Raw genomic sequence first — 25022 nt, 5'->3', positions numbered from 1 at the left:
CAAATGAAACAACAAAAGTGGCCGCTATAGACAGGTGGCCGCTATAGACAGGTTGACGGCCATTTTGAATTTCAATACTTGCACTTTGTAATAGCGGAAAATACCACGTGCTATTCTTTAAAAAAAAAACCAACAACAACCAACAAATAAGTTAGTGCAGCTTTTATGGGTATTTTTGTTACAATTCACTTCATTTTATTTTTTATTTTTTGCCTGCTTCTGTTTTTTTTTAAACTTTAAAAACAACATTTCGTGCCTGAGGAACTGCTCTGGTTCGTACCGGTTTGCATGAACGGGATTCACGTGTGCTGAGTTCGATGGAGATTGATAATGTGTAAAACTTACATAAACAACAAGCAATACCCAGATAAGTGCAAGTAGCATACTGTCCTTATTCAAAGAGACTTAAACAATAATTAGTAGGCATTTTAGTAAAATATTCTGAGATGTTATTAGGAGTTGTCTTTGCCTTAGTAGCATCTATTCAGGGTGGCATAACTAAGCCTCGATCTAATCTAGTCAAGTTAGTGGTAAGACAGCTCTTCGTGGCAAAAAGCTGCATTAATTTTGTCAATCGTGTCTGTGTGATTGCGACTGCGCTAGGCACAGTAGAATTCACGCAATAAATGTTAAATCAAAGCAATGAACCGTTAAATCATGGCTGATACAACGGTTCAGCTAAATTTTTGTGGCCGCTATACGCAGGTAGATATTCACCAGGGGATACAAAATGAGTGGCCGCTGGCCGCGTTAGGCAGGTGGACGCTATAGAAAGGGTTCATAACTGTACAGGAATTTCGTACGGGGGATTTTTCAGTGGCCGCTATAAGCAGGTGGCCGCTATAGAGAGGTGGCCGCTAAGACAGGTTTGACTGTACTAACTTGCCAAAATCTTTTGCCCTCGTGGCCTAATTTGCATAAAGTAAACAACTTGTTGACACAGAGCCACTGAGAAGTGATGCAAGACAATCGCAATATCTCACCACATCTAAGCCACTAAATGAGAAAAATATTACTGCAAATTGAAGGAGAAGCTATTCGCTAATTCGAAATTATAGTTATTTTTGGTTTTATTGAGAATAAACCTGTAAATGTAACCTTGAAACCTAGCTTACAAAAAAAGAATTTGGTCTGTAAAAAACTTTTATTTTGCCCAAAAATGAAACTTTAGTATAAAATATGGCTTGTTGTAGTACAGTTGTATGTCCATAATATGTTCCAATATCTTTTCTGAAATCTATGTCACATGGTTATGTCACGAAAAAAAAAAGATCAATGTCATTCAGTACCCATCAAATCTTCGCGGCACGCACATGTAAAATCCATCTAGTAGAAGTGTCACACAGTCCGATGTTTAAGTTTCCGCTGATACTTGATTGGCTAAGTTTGCTGTGACCAACAGAGAACGCATGCGTAGAAGGAAGATCTACAACTGTAGGTGTGTATGTCTAGCATAATTGCACCGTATCGCTGAGCCTGTATAGTTTCAGTGAACAGGTGTTGCCATATCCCCTACAAATCCCTATACAAATGCAAATTTTGTATTTCCCTAGTTATGTACTGTACGGTGTACATGTACATTGTCTTGTCCTTAAAATATAATGCTGATGTGATTGGATTGGATTTCACCTTGACAGAAGTATAAGGTTTAAACTACTGTATATGCCATATGTTTTTGGGGGGTTTTATTTTTGCAGATTTTGCAAATCACTTTTTGTGATGTGACGTGCATGCGTACATCCCTCCTTTCAATACTGTCCCCCACGTTTGCGAATTTAACCACTCATGAAATTTTCCAGAAATCCCAATTCACACACAAAAAAAATAGACTCGCTATATATATGGCATATACAGTAGGACCTACATTTTCTAGATAGAGTACACTATTTATTGTTTTTAGGTGATGTTTGAAAGGGACTATTACTTTTAGCTTGTTCATGAACTTCTCTTTAAGTTAATTGATGCTCACTTTCATATGTGACTGTGCACCTCAAAAGAAACAAAAAGTCGCCAGACATGAATTTTTAGTTAAGACCATATTCTGAAAGAGAAGACTTTAAGCTTTAAAATGATGTATAACTCAAATCAAAGGGACTCTCCTAACCTATCTAAATATTGGAAGGAAAGCACAAACTCAGGAAACGTGTGAACTGAGAAAAGAGGCTCTGAAGTACAGTGTCTATTCAAGCGCTTAATCTTTACCAAACCGTGCTGGCTGTGCGATGAATGGGACAAAAAACAGGAAGTAAACCACTAGAGTAACGACAATGAAGGGATTATCAGATTAAACTAAAATTAAGCACGCCTCATTAACACATTCTGACCATAATCAATGCCAACTTTCAAAGCAGTAGCACTATCCTTTCAAAAGTTATTAGAGTTGAAAGTGAAGAGTGTGGACAAGGTTTTTCAGAAATGAAAAAGGGATTCTAAAGACACACCTAATCACACTATTCTACCAAAAATGTTCGAGATAAACTGCTAAAAAAACACATTTTCCTGCCCGTTTTATGATACCAAATTTTAGCATAATGTAAAAGAAGACTCGCTCTTTCAGAAAATACGAAAAAGTCAAGTTCGGCTAGGTTGACCCATTTCACTTATTTTCAGTCCTCACGCAAAATCAGTGTGTGCGACTTTATGTTCGTTTTGAGGTGCACCGTCACATATAGTTTTGTATTCCAAGAAAACAGTTTACATACAAGTCAATACGGGAATACAGTAGTCAAGTAGGACAGGGGATAGCTAGTGGAAATGTGCTTTGAAATAATACTTATAAATGTTTAATTTCAGCAGCTGTGATAGATGATGGCAGCATTTTTTTTTCTTCTAGGATGTGGCAGATTTATCTCATTTTCAACCCGATAGTTGAGGGGAAGATCGAGGGGAGGGAAGTAATGAATAGTTGACGAGCAAGGAATCATTTGGTGTAATTTTCAGGGCATGTGCTACAGAGAATGAGTCAATTTGACTTACAAATTATGAGTTATTTACCTATGCCCAAAGGGCTGATGGAATCTTCAAAGCTGTGTGCATATATAACAAGAATACACAAACAAGATACAGCCAGCCAACCTTCCTCCTTTCTTTCCACTGTAATTGTGATAAGAAGCAAGACGGAAAGCTCGGAATGAGATACCGCAGGCAGGGAACAAAATATCTCTTTGTTTGTGGGTCAATGATATTGTTTTGAATTAGGTCATTATTTTCATGTTTTCTCTTGAGTCAGACTCTGCCGCAGGCATCCAGGAATGAAGTCATAGTGACTGGCTGAAGTTGCACGAACGCTTCGCCTCATGCGGTAGATTTCAATGCATCTTAGATGTTCTTCCAATTTTAGGTCATGTAATGCATATTTCTGTTTCATCTTCAACCACTTTGTGAGCTCATATCTATTTCTTTTGTCAGTACATAGACTTCAATTTCCATTGATCTTCATTTCTGGGTCAAAGTCTGTGATGATGAATCAGACAGAAATCAAATGTTGAAAGATTGTTGATTCAAAAGGGAGGTAAAATGAGACGAATCTTTCTTCTATTTCTGTGGGGTTGGGGCAAAAAAAAGAATGTTGGTTTGAAGGATACAGTCTAAAGGTTTCCATCAGCATTCAAATGGTCTGGAAGAAAGTCGCAAGTGTATGTAGTCATGCTAATACATGTATTCATTTCTTCATTTTTTATGCAAGATAGCATCATGTACAGAAACCAAGATCCTCATTTCAGTTGATCAGGATTTGCTATCATACAGCATGATACTGTAAAACACAATATTTTTGTGGCATGAAATTTCATGAATTGGAGCTGATGGCCTTTTTTGTGGCATGAAATTTCGCGTGCATTTTAATTTCACGAATTTTGGCTCTCACAAAATTCACAAAATTAAAATGCATGCACACATTCCTTGTTTTAAGTATTGGCATTAAATGCCTCATGTTGTGTTAGATGGCTATCAATAGAAGACCATTGATGAAATGATGTTTGGTCAAAATGAAGCAACAGCCAAATTGATAGTGGGTGATTTCAAAACTGTTGCTAGTGCTGGTGCCGATGTTACAATGCATCTCCCAAACAACTGCCCTAGAACAAGCTCCAACACTGATGGTCTGATTAACACTGTAAGCAATGCCAATCATAATCATTGATCCCTACACTGTGTTCTTCACATTAACGCTGAGTTGTGTGGAAATTGCACGACAAAAAAAAGTGAATGTGTCTGGTTATAGTAAAATATTCAAATATGAAAAGATGGAGCCATGAATGCTTTGCTCTGATATACAAATGTTTGAGAAGGCGTTAAATAAATATTGGTTATTATTGTTATTATCATTATGTACACTCAAAACTGATAGGACAATCTATGAACTTTAGGGCACTTTTTGTGTAGTTGATGTTAAATAACTGTCTAAAAGACTGCGCTCTGTAGGACCCTGAAGGGCTTTTTACACTTGCAAATTTTTGCACAGTCCCGTACCAACGGTGGGGCTAGGGGGGGGCCTTAGCCCCACCGTTGGTACCGGACTTTCCGAAGCCCACTTTCTGTTTACACTTGTTTTTGCGAAAGTGGGCTAGCCCCACCGATACTCCCGTACTATCTGGCCCTGCAAAATAGCAGGGTTAGCACCGCAATTGCGGTGCCAAGCAAGCGAGTGTAAACAGAACGAAGAAATAATCCGGGGCTGAGCGACGGAGACGAAGTTCGACCCCCCACTGACCAATCAGAAATGAGGTAATCAAGTGCTGGTGGTGCGTGCGTGTACTTGTACAGTGCACAGCATAATCATGAATATTCATGTGGTTTGGAAAGTATGGGGCTGAGAAATACGAGTGTAAAAAGGTCAGTTTTCTCCTTAGCCCAGGACAAGAGCTTAGTACGGGATTTATTGGCTAGTTTTAAAAGCTGAAAAAATTGGTACAGGACTAACGATAGTCCTGGGTCAGAGAAATTACGGGGTTAAAGATAATAAAAAGTTTTGGTACCTCAAAAGTGTCCTTGAATTTCCTTGCCTTAGTTTGTGTTTCAGGTTAAAGTACCTTTCATATAACTAACACTGTGAGACTTACTCGCCCCAAAGTGCTCTCATGTCTTAGTAATCATGCAATTAACTGCGACCAGCAGCCCCATACGCATAGCGACCAGCAGTCCCATACGCATAGCGTAATCGGGCTTCGCATTGTAGCATTCAGGATCATGACAGATTTAGTATCGCAGGGTAAATGTCAACTTCAAATCCCATAAATTCTTCAATTTGAAGACTTACCAATTAAGTTGAAGTATTGAAAACAGGCTTCGGGCAACGTTTGGTTCTGCCTATAGTCCCTTTCTGTTCGAATTGATGACTGAATGTGACTCGGTCGACAGGACCCTAGGAGAGCTACATACAGTACACTGAATACTACAGCCAGTGCCTGCGAACACATCATATGCAGCCCGCACACAAATTTCAAATCCATGAACGGATAAGATGTTTGTGTGCGCATGCGCTGGCCATAGTATCCAGTGTATGTAGCTCTCCCAAGGTCCTCTCGACCGAGTCACATTCAGTCATCAATTCGAACAGAAAGGGACTATTGGCAGAACCAAACGTTGTTCGAAGCCTGTTTTCAATACTTCAACTTAATTGGTAAGTCTTCAAATCGAAGAAATTTTTGGATTTTAAGTTGACATTTACCCACGATACTAAATCTGTCATGATCCTGAATGCTACAATGCGAAGCCCCATTATGCTCTGCGTATGGGGCTGCTGGTCGCAGTTAGCTATGCGTACAATGGGCTGCACGCTGCTGGTCGCAGTCAGTGGTTTCGTACAATATTTATCGACGCTGGTCAGCGTCGGCTCTGGTACGAAACCATTATTGCATGATTACTAAGACATGAGAGCACTTTGGGGCGAGTAATTCTCACAGACAACGTACTTTAACCCGAAACACAAACCAAGACAAGGAAATTCAGGGAAGCTTTTGAGGTACCAAAACTTTGTTATTATCTTTAAGAATCACAAGTGTAAAAAGAGCTTGAGTGATCTTGCAATTTACCCCCAGTTGTATGAAAGTGATCAAAGATGCTCTATAGGTTTATAAATATTGTATTATTAATCAGTTATATAAATTATTTGTAATTTATATAACTGACCAGAGTAGGTGTGTACAAATTGCACTGTGCCATTTCTTGCAGGCTATGGAGTTTAGTCGATATTGCAGAAATTGTAGGCATTAAGTACTTAAAATTGGACCATGTACAAGAATGTACAAGTAGGTATCAATAATACCATTTCTTTGTGGAAAAGTATAGCCTGTTTGACTTAAGATAACCACACTAAAACCCTGTTTTAATGTGCAGTATTATAAATTACTTGCAGTGTACATGATGCGCAACAAAGACAGCTACATTAATACATGTTGTACAACTGCAAGTAGGCAATATGGTTATCAAGAGGGCCTAAAAACAAACAACCCTCCCCCCCCCCCCCCAAAAAAAAAAAAAGTACTGGGTGACTAATTCCCCCATTTTAAAGCCTTATAATTCTTCTTCTTCTTCTTCTTCTTCTTCTTTCGCTGAATGTGAGAATATTTCATATTTCAATTGAAGTGGTCAGTCAGAAAGTATGCCATGTTATCACTCACACATTGCTACACTCCGCTACAATGGATGCAAAAGAATAAAAATCAATCTTGTTTATATAGATTTACAAAGTACATTGTAGTTGGATATGCACTACCAATCACTGGTAAGGTGTATCTCTCACTGAAATATCAAATATCTTGCTTGACAGAGCGTATAGAATACAGTGTGGGTATCACAAAAGTTCTGGTGAACCTCTTGTCATGGAGTTTGACTTTCCAATTATATTCTTGTAGAACATTCTCCACTCCCACCCCCTATTTTACTGTTTTTGTTATTTACAGTATACATGTAGCTTGCAATTATTCTTGGTATGGACTCTTTAGATATTAACCTACTATGCCTGATGGAGCCATATGTTTTGGGTAGTTTATGTGTAGATAGTAGATGCTCTGAAACCATATTCCCTAAATGTAATCTGTCATTTCAATGTGCTGATTACATGTACATGTACACTTTTGTACCTTATTTCAGTCCACGAAACATGTTATTAGTGTACAACTGTAACTCTTATCAGAGCGTGCAATGTGGTTGCTGGAATACAGGAGGTTTATAACTACAGCTATCAATCTGGGGTAATGCTGTCAATCTAGGGTAATGCTGCAGGGCAGAGGTTCATAACTGCAGCTACACATATCAATCTGACCAGAGTAGGTGTGTACAAATTGCACTGTGCCATTTCTTGCAGGCTATGGAGTTTAGTCGATATTGCAGAAATTGTAGGCATTAAGTACTTAAAATTGGACCATGTACAAGAATGTACAAGTAGGTATCAATAATACCATTTCTTCGTGGAAAAGTATAGCCTGTTTGACTTAAGATAACCACACTAAAACCCTGTTTTAATAGACCTTACTGCAGCAAACATCTGGAGAACAAAATTCCTGTAAAATTCCAATAAAACTGCATGAGAGAGTAAGGGGTACCATTTTAACAGACACACACCGAAAACCTTACACGGATGGTTTTCGCAAGGAGAAGTGTCTACTACAACTAGCACGCCTACTGGCCAGTGCCACCTATTGTTCCGGACATTGCTGCGGTACAAGTTGTAACTCTAGTTTGAAAGCCTCTATTAAAACGGGGCTTTATATTCCTCTATATAAAACAAAGTACCTACACATGTAATCCACTGATGGTAGCCTCCCAATAGCAGAAAACAGTAAGTAATGGCCTTTTTATTTACTCACAATGCAGGTACAATTGTACATATGTAATTGGTGTCATAGAAGCTGACAGTGATGGAAACAAAGGTTATTTTGCCATTTCCCATTACAATTAGACTGAGTTGCACTGTTGGTGTTCTGTTGCTGGTGTTGAAATCATGATACATGTAGTTGTGGGAACTATTTATGGGCTTCATGTCTAATGATGAAGGTGTGATATACATTGTATGAGAGTGTTACCAAACTTGGAATACTCTTAATGATCTGATTACAATTATTTGGCTCATATTAGTGACAGAAATATTTTTTGCCTCCGGAGAAACATCAACCAATTGACTTTTTATGGAAAGAAGAATCAGAGTTTGGCACTGTACTTGCTTGCTCTCTGAGTGAACTACAGGCACAGGTTGGAGCTTGTTTTTATTGTGTCAATATATGGGTCATTATGATGCGAGGAAATGGGTCAGAATACTTTACTGTCTCTTCCTGGCTCTAGTGACCCAATTAAACTGCTTTGTTGGACTGAATATCCAAATAGATTGTTTCCTAGAAGGAAGGAGATATGAGACAGAGGGGGCCTCAACAGAGAGTCTGACATGAAACAATATTGATTAAATCCTCTTCGCTGGAGCTACGTGTATAGTATCATCAAATGATAGTTGAAACATGGTAAGGCCTGGTCTTTAAAGGAAAAATCCACTCTATTTGCAAGTTGCCTTTAATAAGACATCCCACATAAAACAATAGAAATTTAATTATTGTGAGACAAGAAGTTATGCTCACAATCATACAAATACCACGTTATGGGTGATACAAAAAAACTTTCATCAGTTACAGAAAGAGGAAAGTTTGTTGAAACATATGTGTTATGGCATATTATGAGTACTGATCTTGTCTCGTTTCTGGTATACTGTAAAAGTGGAAATTTTTGCGGTGTTGAAATTTTCGCGCATTTCGCGCAAGCTGAAACTAGCGCGAAAATAAAAGCACGTGAATATTTTTGCTTGCCATGTGCTCCAGTAGTTGATGTCTTGATTCCGCGGAATTAAAAACATGCAAAACTCTTCTTACCCCGCTGAACGTGAAAAATTAGTCACGCAAAAATGTCCACTTTTACAGTATTCAGAAAGATATGCACGCATTGTTTTTGTCAATGACACAGCTATTATAACAATAGAGACTCCTATTTTAAGAAGTCAGCATTGCTGAATCGTTGCAACTTTAGAATATAGCAAAGTAGGGTTTTTTTTTTCCCCCATTTGAAGATTAATTCGAACCTCAGCAAAAGGGAATCAAACGATTTCTGTACCAGTAAATTTGAGACTTGGGAAGCTAAAATTATCACCACATCTAATTTCCATACTATAATCAAGAGTTTTTTTCATCATTAAAATATCAAATTCTTCAAATCCGTGATGTTTCATACTGTAAATGTGAACATTTTTGCAGTGTTGAAATTTTCTTGCATTTTGCGCAACCAGAAACTAGTGCGAAAATAAAAACACACAAACATTTGTGTTTGCCATATATCCCAGTTGTTGATGTCTCGATTCTGCGGAATCAAAAACATGCGAAAACTCATCTTACCCAGCCGAGCCTGAAAAATTACTCACGCTAAAATATTCACTTTTATAAATACAGTAGTCTTTGTCTGATTTGAATGTTATGATTTTGATTTCCATTCTGTTTGCATCATCTTAATTTTCAATGGTAGTTGAAATCATGAGAGTGGAGTTTACATTACAATGTATCTTTAGTGCTGGTGAGGACAATTCTCAACACTTGTCTCAGAAACAATTTATTAATATGCCACAAGTCTGTTTTCTTATTGTATCAAACATCAGTACACATACATCAAAACAGTGATCCCTTGAAGCAATTTTATGAGGTCAGTTCGAACAAAGTGGATTGCAGTAATCACCCATTGTCACCTGTGATCTTTCATATTGTCTTCAGAATTTAAGCTTGATATTGTGGTAGAAAAAACAATTGATGGATAGTTTGTCTTAGTACTCTCTAAAAAAAAAATCGAGTGAAAATATTCACTCTTAAGAGAGTGAATTAAAAAAAGAGTGAATTTAGAGTGAAATTGGAGTGAATTTTGAGTGAAAATGTTCATTTTCACTCGTTTTAGAGTGACCTCAGGGATCACGTCAAAATCTTTGAGTGATCCCTGAGGTCACTCCAAAATGAGTGGAAATGAACATTTTTACTCAAAATTCACTCCAATTTCACTCTAAATTCACTCTTTTTTTGTATTCACTCTTTTAAGAGTGAATATTTTCACTCAATTTTTTTTTAGAGAGTAAGTTTTATGACATTTCAAAATGCATAATTAGGGGTAGCTCTAACATTCCATAATTGTGATTTTTTACCTAATAAATGTTTGAGTAAATGTGTCTCATGATTCCATACATTGTATTTGTGAGAGACAAAGTGATTCCACTTATTCTCTTCAGCTCTTACTTTGAAGGAGGAACTATCAGAGATTACCTGATCATTTCAGTCTGATCAAGGGAAGCTACCTACTGAATCACTCGAATTGTTGCCCCAATGTCATTCTTGACGATGAAAGCCATGAACACAGAAGTATTAAACATTTTTGACAATCTATAGGCAAGGAAGTTTATTTGTTTTTCAACATCTAAGTTCATTGGGACTTTTGAATTAAGATGTTTTGAAAATCATACTACAGTATCATAGGTTAAAAAGGTAACAAAAAAGCTTTTGCAAAGTTAAGAAATGTAAGCGTCTTCCATAAAAGTTCCTATAATAATGATTGATACGATCATTGGGCTTATCATTTATAAGTGAATTAGATGAAGTTCCCTGTTGGTGGATCCCTTACTGACTACCATGAACACCTTCACAAGTTGATTAAGGCAGACAATAGTGTTTATGGAGGGATGGTACAGTTTCGGTTGAGATGGGACTTGGTGTTTCCAACACTTTTTGATGGTGATTTTTTTGAGAAAATGAGGAACCTTTTATTAAATATGAAAGAGCATAAACTTCTAAGAGGAATTCAATATTCATTTGGTGAAAATTGGTTTTGAAAATGCTGGAATATGCAAAACAAAGCAATCCTTATCAAAGGTGGGACCCACCTTTCATTAGGATCACTTTATTTTACTATGTTTTTAGATATCTCGAGACATTTCAAAACCGAACTTCATCAAATAAACACTGAATTAGGTGATCCGAGTATCCTTCGGATCACCTTCTGTATCTGTACTGATTCTTTATTTCTGGACAAAAGTCGTGCAAAGGTTAGCTCAGAAAGTCCTCAGCCTATCAATTTCAAAATTATACCATATATGTATCATGTTGCAAAGACGACAGATCTTATAAAATCATAGTGATCAAATGACCGTGATATCACTATGACGTCATTATATGAAAACACATTTTCATTCATATCTCATTTATGGAATGAAATTTTTCAATGAAATTTACGTCACATATATTTCAAGTCAAGCGCATTCTACTCACATTCTCAAATTTCAGTTTACACTTAAATCGTGCGCGTACGCGCACATTAAAATGTTGACATGCTCCAATCGAGCTCAAATCTCTTTTGCACATGTTTCAGATCATTTGGAGCATTATTTGAAAAATAGAAAAAATTGGATGGACACCTACGTGAGCGCGCATATACGCACACACAGCTCATATGCAATAGAAATTTCCTGTTTTTTCACACGGATCGGATGTCTGAAATGTCAAGGAATATTTATACCAAGTTTCCAGTCAATCCGACTCAATATGATGTCATACGGCCCCGTCAAAGTTGGAATTCTACACGCGCGTCAATGACGATATACAGTGCAACTATGCCAAAAACCGCCAATTTTAAAGGACAAGTTCACCTTCATATACATGTGGATTGAGTGAAGGCAACAATGTTAGTAGAACACATCAGTGAAAGTTTGGGGGAAATCCGACAATCCGTTCAAAAGTAATGAATTCTTAAAATATCTGTACAATCACTGCTGGAGGAGAAGACTACTACAGTGCATGATGTCACATGCGTACAACGATATTATACAAATGATGCACAGGATAGAGTGCGTTCGCCTCGTGCATGTTTCACAATTGTAAATACCCTCGAGTGCACTACGCCTACACTAACGCCACGAAATAATCCTGTGCATCATTTGTTTTATAAAATGGGTCGAAAATTCGAAAACTAACATCATTTTTCAGCGTTTTTCACGTACCTTTGTGGGTCAAGACGTCCGAAGATGTTTGTCCCAAACTTTTACGCACGTCGCACTCGCGGAAGTCCCGCACATACAGTATAAGTATAATGGGGGGTTGGGTTTCCGGACACCCGCATGAAAACTTACTTATTTTACATAGAATATGCACCCTTTACCTTAAAGACTTGATATAGACTCCTCATATAGGCCTACTAGACAACATACTCTGAAAACGGCGTGAGAATTAACCTGCTAAATCGTTGGATTTGCTCTTCAAAGTGACTCCATGTACGCGTCCGGTCCCATAACGCTTGGTCTACTGTACTGTACAAAGTGTACGTATAGTACAGTATACGTACGTACGCCACATTATGTTATGCACAAGGGAAGACAGGCCGGCCGGCCGGCAGCCCGAACTAGAAGTTGTTTACAGGATTGACAGCGCGTACGCGTATGCATGCAATTCATCAAAGGAGCCGCCGCGCGCACAGACGATCGGCAATCTACCATAAGATTACAGGCAGTGCAGTTGTACTGAAGTAAAGGAAGGAGGTGTGTCTCATTTCAGCGCTTCCTATTGGCTACATTCTTGAACCCATTTTATAAAAGGAAAATAAAAAGAGAATTTCACAAAACTTGACTTTTTGAAAAAAGTGCACATTTCCTCGACTTGTTACTGACTTATGTTAGGGGTAATATTATTCCCCCTGACTTCTGAAAGAGAGAAGTCGAGTGTTCTTTTATTATGTAAGAAAAGTGAGAATATCTTGAATTTTCTTTATACTTTCTTTATATAGTTGTACTCATATGACATCACAAGCTATAGTACATGTAGTCTTCTCATTCAGCCGTGACTGAGCAGAAACTTCAAAAATTCATAACTTTTGAACGGATTGTCCGATTTTCTTCAAATTCTCATTGATGTGTTCTACTAATATTGCTGCATTCACTCAACCCACATGTCTATGAAGGTGAACTTGTCCTTTAAATCCGATTTTACTCGTCATAATGGACGGTGACCCCCCATTTTCTTTACATATTCTGAAAGCTGATGGAAATATATTGAATTTCATATCTTTTTTACATTGTTTGTCATGTCATTATTGTGTTCGTCTTCTCATCCAGCAATGGCTATACCAACACTTTAAAGGGGAAGGCTAGTAACTGATCAGTGGGAATCAGTGGAAATGCTGGGAGATGATTGTTCCAATCCTTATGGGATTCATTCAAGAGTTCATTGTATATCTATTGTTGTGTGAAAATGATTTGCTTCAGAATGGTCTCATATTCAAGTAATGTGCAGTTTAATGCTTCCAGGTTAGCGTCCCTGGTCAGTGACGGAACATTAATCTGCACATTACTTGAATATGAGACCGTTCTGAGGCAAATCATTTTCACAGAACAATAGATATACAATGAACTCTTGACTGAATCCCATAAGGATTGGAACAATCATCTCCCAGCATTTCCACTGATTCCCACTGATCAGTTACTAGCCTTCCCCTTTAAAATGTCATAACTTTTGCACAGATTGTCCAATTTTCCTCGAACTTTCACTGATATGTTCTGCTAGCATTGCTGCATTCACTCAATCCATGTCTGTATTGGGTATCATTCTCCTATAAAAGACAATTCCATTACAAAAAGAAGCACAGGAATAGAATGAAAATTTAGTGTTATCCCATGTCAAAGGAAAAACTGTACCAAATTTCCCACCTTTGCAGTTTTTATCATTGCATTTATTTATCACAAAACAATATTTTTGCAATTTGTTCACTTTGTGAATACCAGTCGCACACTTTGTGAAATAAAAACTTTGCAAATTTTATGCCAATAGACAGTAATCATCTTTTTCAGCATCATGAAATGTGTGTTTCAACTATAATATTTTACTGAAAAGACTTGTTCACTTTACTTATTAAAGATGCCTTGAAAGATATGATACTGCCTGACTGTGAGCTAGCAGTTATCTTATTATGTATGTTTAGTCTCTTCCTTTCATGCAAAGATCTATTCTATATAATTTCCAATTTCACTAAGTCAACTTTTCAGAACGTGGAATGTCATTCACAGACCTGTTATATAGACCACAACTGATAACATGTGCAACATTGAATTTATAATTTACAAGCACAAGTGTTGATACAAACTAAAACCTGGATCATGCCACCATGACGAGTCAATTCGTCACACTCAGTGATATCTGTTACTTACTGCCAATTATGTCATGCCATTTAACAGTGCTTGTCTGAAACCCAATTACAACAAAGGCTTGGTAATTTCAAATTATTCATGGGCTTCCCCACAACTGGAGCAGACAAAATAGAGCAAACTGGAACGAGTAAAACATATCACGTGAAGAGGATACAAATGGCCAATTGACACATTTACAGCCTCCCTTTCCATCCTTCAAAATAATCCTAGTGTCTTTTCATCAACACTGAGAAAGAGGCCAATGTAATCATTAAATTGAATGTCTGGACAGCTAGCCGAGTATGGCATGGGGAGTTTAATCGCAGAATGTTTCCAGAGATTGATATATTTGAAGATCATCGTGGAGGGGGGAAGAGGTTTGTCTGCCAAAACAAGAGCCTTTTATGGATGTTCCAGATACCACAGAGTCAGATGGGGAACAAAAGGCAAAGTGAGCCTGAGATGGAGGGATGGGAGGAATCGGCAAGCAACGCTGCTTTCGCCATGCAGGCTGCAGATTGCCGCCAAAGAGTATACAAGACCTAGTTCAATTTTGAACGGTAATAAAAAAAATAAGGATGAAAAAAACGAAATTGTTCGTAGGACTGGAAACAGGTTAACAAGCTCTCACACCGTCTCAAGCCTGATTTCACGGGATGAATCGAAAGTGGGTCAGAGAAAAATGCGACCCAGTTAATAATACAGACAGGCAGTGCCCCGACCCAAATACGCCACTCTGCGACCCACATATTGCAGGAGACGAGAAGAGAACACTAAAGCATGTCTCTGCTCCCTCCCTCCCTCCTTCTGTGCATGACAGCCAGAAAAGAGTAAACAAAGGGGGCGGTTCCACACTGCGAGGAACCCTACCTAGCTCCAACATCCATATCACTAGTATAATGTCAGGCACAGCCAATGATTTTGTGATGAGTCTCTTGTGTGGATGCAACCGCTCTGGCTGGATTGGTTTCTCAATGCGTGCCTCGTTGACGATTGAGCCACTTAGCGAGCGTTGAAAACAAAAACTTGATTGAAATCAGATCACTGTAACAAATTGCCTTTTTCATTACCTCATAACCTAAATTAGTTCTCAGTGTAATGTCATACTAAGAAATCAAACTTGACGTGCTTCAATTTTGTCAGTATTTGCATCATGTCTGTTACATCTCTTAAGATATCTTGTCATGCATACAAAATTTCACATTAGCAATTTGTCAGAATGAAATTTCCCTTGCCAATTGGAATATGCCACTAGTTTAGCTTCAAGTAGGATACATATGATACATACCAATTGTAGGTTGGTGATATTTCTTATCAATATTAGTCATAAGTTTACCATGAATGTTCATATTTTGTGAAAGCTTTCTCAACACTTTTTAAAGAGCTATAGTGCCCTTTAATGATGTAGATTGTAGCAGACTCCTCATACGGTCATCGGTTCTTTCAAGCGACTGCTCATAATTGAAACTGTAAAATTGAGATGAGAGCAAGATGAATGATAGGTTTTATAGTGGTTGAGTCATCTTTTTCTTCATGCCATGATTTTGAATTTATGGTAAACTGACAGTCTGTTCAATAGTACATTTCTCTTAAACTCATTTTATTTAACACAAACTGGGGGATTTCAAATCATATTGCAGAAGGGCTAGTAGTATGTAGGTTCTGCATCCTTGTTCCTATGAACAAATATTGCATTTGTACCCACATCATTAACAAATTGTAGAATTGACTGCTTTTTTGAATCAGTTGTGAGATATTGGCACATGTCATGGTGATATCAGATACAAGTTTATGTGCGGACAAATGCTTTTCAAGTATCCAGTGTCATCAGTTGTTTGGGGAAAATATTCATTTGTTTGTTGGACCAAGCATGTTCATGGTAGCTGCCTACAAATGTAGTTATAGATTTTTTAATTATTGATATTTCTGATGTTAATAATTTTTAATATAATTTTTTCCTATTAAAGTATAGTGAAGATGGACATGGTGAACTGTAGGTCTAACTGTAGAGATCAAGATAATTTCAGTCACTTGCACTTTTCTCAGAAAATATATACCACATCAAGAGCACTATGGTATCATTTCAGAGCTACATGTAGATATTTACAATGCTTCAGACAAAGGATACATGATGGAAATCAGATTGAAGGTGAAAGAGAGATTTAAAAAAGGGATTGATTTGAAAGAAGCCATTATGTGGGAAGAGACACATTACAATTGTAGGTGTAGAATATAAGAGTCTACTATCTCAAAGTGATTATCAAGGGTAGAGAGCGATGTTATGTGTGTGGTGTGCAACATGGCTTTGAACACATGCACATGTACATGTATGTATGACTTACTGTAAAACGAGAAATGTTCACGTGCATTTTAATTTTGCGAATTTTGCGAGCGCCAAGATTCGCGAAATTAAAATGCATGCGAAATTTCTTATCTACACTATATGCATTGAACGCAAGAGGCAATTCGCGAAAATTTCTTGTCACGAAAAAGGCCAACGGCTCCAATTCCCGAAAATTTTGTGCCGCGAATATATCATGTTTTACAGTATTTCTTACAAATTATATCTTTCTCAGTATTTTGCTGCTGAAGATGTGAAAATATTGGGTTTGTAATCTAGATTGCTTTTTTCTTGTCTTCTGTGTTGCCAAGTATAGCTACAAGTGTAAGTGCATTACTACAGCAGAAGCAATGTAATTATTTTCTTGTCCATACATATTTTCGTGTGCAATTGCCCCATTTCTTTTGTGAGTACCTACAACTCCGTAGGGTCTTACTTTAGATGGCATATTATCACACATATTCCTGTACATCATAGCTCCATAGACATAAATCAACCTTCCAGCCCCCTTATCTTCCTCATATTCTAGGATACAGTGATCTATTTCAAAGACTTCATGACTATCTGTTTGTAACCATACTTACATTAATTGTAATTTCAAAGACTTGGGAAAATTGTGAATACTTGTAGTATAGAGTGAAGTTTAGATTGTATTGCTCATCAGGAATTATAACTGCTATATCGATCCTTATCACTGGTTATCCATTAATGAGTGTCACATATTGATATGCAATATGTACTGTATACCTTTGACATGCATTGATATACACATCAAGATTTGGAATTTAGAAAGGCTGCCAGCCTGTCTCTGGTGACCATGTGTGCATTGAGGTTATAGTTATTGTAATTGTGATTCACAAGATTGTAATTCACATGAGAGACAATATAGACAACTATGTTGGTCATTTCTTTTCATTATTATTATTATTATTATTATTATTATTATTATTATCATTATTATTATTATTATTATTATTATTATTATTATTATTATTATTATTGTTATTAATATCATTATTATTATTATTATCATTATTCATTATTATTATTATTATTTTTTTTTTACACAACCTCGTCTACCATACTGCATTCCTTTATATCACAGCACGTTGTAAATACATGTGCACATGGTGATCAAAGAGTGGCTGTAACGCAAAGACCATAGTACAACTTACAGCATAGTTTGTCTTGGAAAGTTTACGATGCCAAAGCACTACATTTTTAGAACCTGATCAATCTCACCTTTCTCTCTTTCTTTTTTTTTCTCTATATCTGTGTAGTGCATGCTATTAGTTCTGATATATTTTTCATGGTCACTGTACTTTATATTCTGTCATATGAATATCAGAGTGATTACAAGTAAACCTTCACTACCCTGGCTTACAATTGAAGTTTATAATCGGCTTCCCACATTTTACAAATACTTCTTTTTTGTTTTCCTAATACTTGAATTTTATTCAAAGGATAGCATATCTGTCAAAGTCAGTTCCCTGTTTGATGCTTATTCTCCTAAGTTGACCCCTCAACATTTTTTTTTCATGAAGGTTGCATTTTTTCATGATATATGAGTTTATTTCTTTCTTTCTCCTTGGAACCGTCCTCATTTACATGTATACTACATTAGTACTCTACACCTGTAGGTATGCCATGACCACACAACAAAGGTGAAGTGGCAGAAGAATGACATTACAAAAATTAGGCACAGACCATGAGAACATGGGCTTTAAGTAGGACACACACTAATTGCATGAAAGGGTATTAAAAACCACAGGATGGCAAGAGAGAAAAGAGATTCGAAAATTAGAACAAATTCATCTGATAAAAATGAAAGATATGTGATTGCTCTCACAGTTGCCTGGTGAAGAGAGATAAGGACCAATCTACTGATTCAATAATGGAATGGAAAAAGGCACAGGCAGGCCAGAAAAGTTTTTAAGCATAATTCTAGCTTCAGTACTATGGAGTGACTTAAAGTGAAAACCCATTACGCATACAAGATGACTTTACTAACAAGAATATTATATCACACACATATAATCATAATGGTGTAAATTTAATAGAAAAATAGACATAAGATATGAAAATTATGGAATGTCAAAATCTATTAAATGTTTTCAGAAAATATTGACATTGATCACAATCCACTGACTCACAAGTGTCCTGTTTTCCTGCTCAAAAATACTAACCTTTCCTTTATTAAAATAAAATTAATCGAAAGTAATGCATAATAGTTGCTGAAGAAACCTACTGTAACGTACAAATTTTATTTTTTCCTTTTTTCTTTAAAGGGGATATGGTTATAGTTGCGAAATGATTAACCCAAGACATGATTGATTGTTGGTTTTCAACCTTGGTAGGACCCTTAATAGATGATTAGAATCCTCTTATGAAATATGAAATAGCATACAATTCTTAGAGGAATTCAACATGTATTTGGTGAAAATTGGTTTTGAAATGGCTGAGGTATCCACAAACAAAGTGGTCCTAGTAAAAGGTGGGATGCACCTTTTATTAGGACCACTTTGTTTTACTTAGTTTTTGGATATCTTAGCCATTTCAAACCCGATTTTCATCAATTATTTTTTGAATACCTCTTAGAATTGTAGGCTCTTTAATATATCGTAAGTGGTATCTAATTATCTCGCAAAAGTTAAATCAGAATTCCTCATCTAAACCAAAACTGTACCGTTCATTTAACCAGGATTTCCTCGAATTTAATCCTTCATTGCATACGGTACATCCTTGGACAAGAAGTTTTATGTTCACTTATTTTCTTGTAGACCTGGGTTTTTAACCAGAATTTGGCAATTTTGGGATGATGATAATGTTATAGGGCAGACTGGAAGAACAGCCTGATTGTGAAAGAACCTACTGTACCTCAGCTTTAATACTTTAAGACCACTAGAAATTCTTGCACAAATAATTTTTTTTTTTTTTTAAGAGCCAAGGTTCACAAAAGTAAAATGCACTCTAAAGTGTATGTGTACACCGTGTGTTGAATGCCAGTGGCCATTCGATATCATTAATATTTGGTACATCAGTTGCAAAACCTTTTGTGATATGGTAAGCAATTAGTAAAGAGCATAACAGTTTAGAACAGTCCACTGGAATATTTTCTACTGTAGGCATACATATCCAGATGCCCTTTGTGCTACTGGACAGGCAAATGATTTTGAGACGGTATCGAGGGAATGCATGGTTTTAGTTGAAAATAACTTGGTTGTTAATCCAGATTTTCAGGTAGTCGGGGGAAATGCCTTACGGTGGCACTACTCCAGCTTTTGTAGTGGAGTGGCAAAGTGGCTCAATTGCACGGTTAACCTCATAAACCTGTCCTGGCCTAATTTCTGAAGGGATATCAAAAAAGAATACTAGGATATGGACAGCATTTGACACCAGTGATATGGCACAGGAGACATGCTGGCCTGAGCCACCCACAGGTGGTACCTTTTCCTGTCTTAGCCATCATCTCATTTGCTGTTACACTTGGTAGCTATTTCTTAGAGATTTTAAAGTAGTATTTTGAGTCTGTTAGTATTTGCCAAATTGCTGTCAGTCTTACTTATTTCAAAGCCTCAGGAAGTATGACATACATATAGAATTAGAAAGCATTAGAGGGTACTCATCAAAGAGACTTTGTGTGGCTGTCAGGTAAGTGAATTTTTGCATACATCAACACAATTTGGAATTACTTCAAGTTGTCATGAAGTTTCTCGTATCTGACATGCACTGGAATCATGAGTATCCTCTGTTGACTTTGTATGTGTGAAATTAATATGTACACTCTGACAGAGATGCAGTTAATGTTGTTATCCTAGGTTTGATGGTAGTACACATAGAAATGCTCATCATATTGTTCTTTCTCCCTTTCTCCACTCTTTGCAGATTTTGATAAAGACATGAACATTCTGTGCCAAGTATGCGGAGACAAGGCATCTGGGTTTCATTATGGTGTCCACTCATGTGAAGGATGCAAGGTACTGTATGACGGGTGCAATATGTCACGACATCACATTTTTGAAGAAAGTTCACTTGATAGCATAATTTTACATGAATGAAAAACTGCAAACCAGAGAAAGCCCAAAGAAAAACAGGATGGTATCTCAAGAGAGTTTAGATAGTTGTTGTTTTTTTCTTATTGTAGTTGACAAGTGTTGTATACTCTTGTGATATGGTTTTATATTAATTCCTTAGTTCCTGTGTGGAATGTTGTTAGTGTCACATGTAGTTCCCTATTCTTGGAAACTAAGAATTGTTTACTTCAATATATCTTGTTTTCGTCTTCCAAAATCAAACTGTAACATAAAGATGAGATTTTGAAAATGAAAATCAAAGTGCTTGTAATTGTCATGGTTGCTTATTAAAAGTCATCCATTCCCTATGGAAGTAAAGTTTGCTTGGAGGAAAAGTCACATGAAATACAAAGAAATGGATGTCCAACATAATGTATATGAGAGAGTAGTTAATCATCAGACTCATGCCAGTCAAATAGAACATGTCATTAATCATCATGAGTTTGTGTAAGAGTATGGATTATGAGAGTGAGTCATGTCTTTCATCAGTTTAAAGGGGTGATACAGTTTTGGTTGAGATGGGGATTCAGGTTTTAACTTCCTGCGAGATAGTTGTACTAACCACTTACTGTAAAACACAATATTTTTGCAGCATGAAATTTTCACGAATTGGAGCCGACGGCCTTATTCGCAGGAAATTTTTGTGAGTTGCCTCTAACATTCGATGCATATAGTGTAGACAAGATCTTTAACATGCATTTTAATTTCGCGAAAGTCTGCTCTAGCAAAATTCATGAAATTAGAATGCATGCAAACATTCTTCGTTTTACAATAGTTTATATGAAATATAGAAGAGCCTACAATTCTAAGAGGAATTCAACGTTTATCTGTTTAAAATTGGTTTTGAAATGTCTGAGATATCCAAAAACAAAGTGGTCCTAAAAAAAGTAGCTCACACCTTTTATTAGGATAACTTTGCTTTACTTTGTTTTGGATATCTCAGCCATTTCAAAACTGATTTTCATCAGATGAACTTTGAACTCCTCTTAGAATTGTATGCTCTTCTATATTTCATATAAATGGTTACTAATTATCTTGCAAAAAGTTAAAGTCTGAGTTCCCTCCTCAACTAAAACTATACCATCCCTTTAAAAGGCACAAAGCAGTTGATAAAAATCATTATCAATGATTCATATAGAGTGTAGACATCTTTACAAGCATTTTTCTTGTGTGTGTGATTATACCCACCGGAGATGTTCCAGTGGTAGAACATCAGGTTTAAAAAAAAGTGATTCAGCAGTACTTGATGCATGTGGACATGCAGTACATACATGGAGCAATAAACACAAATCTATTACTAGTATTTGCCAACGTGGTGTTAGAAGTGTCATTTATATTCAGAGAAACTATCAAGATATTCATCTCAAATGACTGGTAAAGCAGGAAGTGTAAATCTCCATTATTTGATGGATCAGTATAGATCAGCAAAAACAAATACAAAAACTAGATGAAGACAGAATCTAGAAACAGAAAGAAAAGCTTGCTTGAAAAGAATGTCATAATAGAGTGTAATGTGATTGCAGATAGGTAAGATTTACCAAGTGGGATTTTTTATTTTTATTTATTTCCAGGGAGGGAGTAGGGGATGAAGGGTCAATAGTGCATAATGTTTCTTTAATATCGATGAATGTTTAAAAAAAAAAGGAAAAGAAAATCAATATCAGCAGGTAAGACATTTTCTAAAGTAGGCATGGCCTGAAAGGGTCTACAGATAATCACTGTACTATGTTGGTGGAGGTGAATTTTAATGAGCACATGACTTGTAAAGGGTACTGGCACAGAGAAAGTACGTCAGCACAATTGACATTTTCCAGCCATGACTCTTCAAAAGTGAACTCTCTGTTAGAAGCATAGCAATGCCACAGTTATTAATATCAACTTTTCCTGGTCCTGACGTAAAACTGTTCGTGATGTCGACTCTTTCGTGATGTCGCCAGCAGAGTCGACACCAGGTGGAAGTGTGGTTTGTTATTCCGCAAAATTGGCACACTATTAACCCAATTAGTGCTGAACAGTTAGAGAATATTTACTTTTGTCCACAATCTCTCATTAAATTTCACTGACGAAACTGGGTCAGTAGCCCAATTCTTCCTTCCCCACGCAAGCTGCATCCTATCTCATCCACACCGCCAGGCCCCACCCGAGCAAGCCAGCCTACCCTGCCCCAGTAAAGATGCTGTGGTATTGGCAAGTTGGCTTCGGTGGCTGTCGATAGTGTTTGGTTGTTCTGATTTCTCTTTCTATTTTATCTTCTCTCCCTCTCTTGCTGTCCCTCCCTCTTCCTTGCTTTCTCTCTCTCTCTCTCTCTCTCTCTCTCACTATTTATCTGTCTCTCTTGTATTCACATAAATAGAAATGACATTGCATTTCCTCCTATCCAAGGATGCGATGCTTTGTTGTTCTTTAGGAAAGCATTTTATTTTTTTAAAGTGCACCCTCAGGCAAATTCAGAGGGGACTGGTATAGATTACATGTAGCATATTTGGTAGCCTGAGTATAGCAACCACTGCAGGAAACTTCTTTAAGTTCATTCACATTGTCATATTGAGACTATTCTTTCAAATGATGTCATGATGATGTCAAGTTGTTGATGTTACAAACAAATGATATCAAGTCACAAATAACACAAATGTCACAAATGATGTCAAGTTTGATGTAAAGATTACAGGAAATGTTCTATTCTATACTATTTTAGCAGAAGTAGTAGATTGTCGAGAAATAAAAAAAAATCAGAGCTTCATTGATCTGTATCCCTTATAATTGCCATGAACACTTTGAAACAGTTAACATCATCCTTTTACCTCATTTGTCATTGATGCCATAGTGTTTATGAATGAAGAACAGATCATATTCAGTGAAATTATTTGATATGTATAATTATAGTGGGAGGGACTATAATCATGTTTACATCAATGATATTAATGTTTTAATGTATGTTCTTCAATCAAACATTTTCATCTTCTACTTATCATTTCCACTCATATTGTACAACAATTGTTTTATTTTGATCTTTGCATTCTGTTTTTTATTTTTTGACCCTATGGTCAAAATTCAACAAGTAATTACTTAGGTAAACATTGATTTAAACAAAAACAGACCATGGAGCTCATTCTGAATGATGGCCATATGGAGACTTTGCGAAAAAAAGAACTGAACTGAACTGGAGGTTTGGTAGGATACATTCATTGTTGGAATTGTCAAGAAATTTGTGACTCTTAAGAGTCGTATTATGAGCGAGCCATGTAATGTGACGTCCTATCCTGTTCTATGATCTTAGTCCTGGTCCCATGACCTGAACCAGAGTAGATGTAATGGAGAACAACTCCATCATATAATATAGCCCCTTGGTTGAAAAAGTATTCATAAGTTGTTGTTGTTTTTTTCTCAAAATCCCTTTTCCATAATTTGCTGGGAATGAAACAGAAGTAAGTAGTCAGTGACATTCTTGTACATTTCACAAGACAAAAGGATGGCAGTTAGTGTAACAAAGTATGCCAATCTCTTTGATGTTGTTTTTCTGTATACATTGTACAAAACAACTGAAAAGTCTGAAGATGTCATGGTCATTATGGAAGTGAGACAATGCCTTGTTATCACTGCCCACTGTCATTGTCCTCCTGTCATACTGCTTGAAATCACAATCTATCTATTATGTGTCCTTCACTGCAAATACTGAAACAATTTTCTTATTGGGTGAATTCAATGAAATCAGTGTGGCAGTGTTGACCCATGCATACAGGTATTACCCAGCAAGGTGCATGTACAGTGTACTGTATGTATTCACAATGAAGAGGGGGATTTAGGAGGCTGTAAATCCGCTTTACTACATGTACAGTTAAAATGAGTTTTTCTCTTGGTATAGCATGTCATTCTAATAATTATCGTATTGTGGAATATCTAGGGCTATAAAGATTCAGTATGTGGAAAAGTAAGTCAAATCAAGTATAGGACACCTTGCATCTTCACTGAAACAAATGTCCAGGTCTGACAGAGTATTGAGCAAGGCTTCTTCAGCAGCTTTTTAATGGGTCAGAAGAAAACAACATTAAAAGCTTTCAGAAATATCAAAAGGACAGGATTCTGCATAAAGGTGTGTTTTTGTTTTTTTTTTTGTTTTGTTTTTTTTTTAACAAGAGGGTATCTGCACATTCTGCCCCACCTATGTGAAATGGGGGGGGGGGGGGGGTTGGAGGCAGAACAGTGTGTCTGTGATCAGGATTCTTGCGTGACATACTTGACCTGAGAGAATTAAACCCTCACCATGTGAGCATCACTGAACACAACATACACACACATGCACGCACTTGCACGCACACACACACACACACACACACACACACATGCAATAAAAAAAAAGGCCAAGAAGAGACCATAAAAAGACTGAGAGAGAGAAGACAGAACAGGGTGCTGGTTCCGTGTGGTGCACTTA

The 25022-nt window shown here is 36.8% G+C and overlaps 1 protein-coding gene across 1 annotated transcript in view; it reads left to right on the top strand.

Moving 5' to 3' along the window:
* The window catches only part of LOC139727990 (nuclear receptor subfamily 1 group D member 2-like), a 52013-nt gene that overhangs the window by 8237 nt on the left and 18754 nt on the right, over positions 1–25022 (top strand). The window contains exon 2 of the mRNA XM_071638959.1: positions 20406–20497. Within this exon, the coding sequence (XP_071495060.1) occupies positions 20406–20497 (92 nt within the window). The remainder of the gene's footprint in view (positions 1–20405; positions 20498–25022) is intronic.

The sequence above is a fragment of the Diadema antillarum genome, unplaced genomic scaffold (genome assembly GCF_040938485.1).
Source record: "Diadema antillarum isolate AM-2024a unplaced genomic scaffold, OU_Dant_1.0 seq00000161_RagTag, whole genome shotgun sequence".
NCBI lineage: Eukaryota > Metazoa > Echinodermata > Echinoidea > Diadematoida > Diadematidae > Diadema > Diadema antillarum.
Note: the sequence above shows the minus strand (reverse complement) of the source record. Positions and strands in the feature narration are given on the sequence as shown.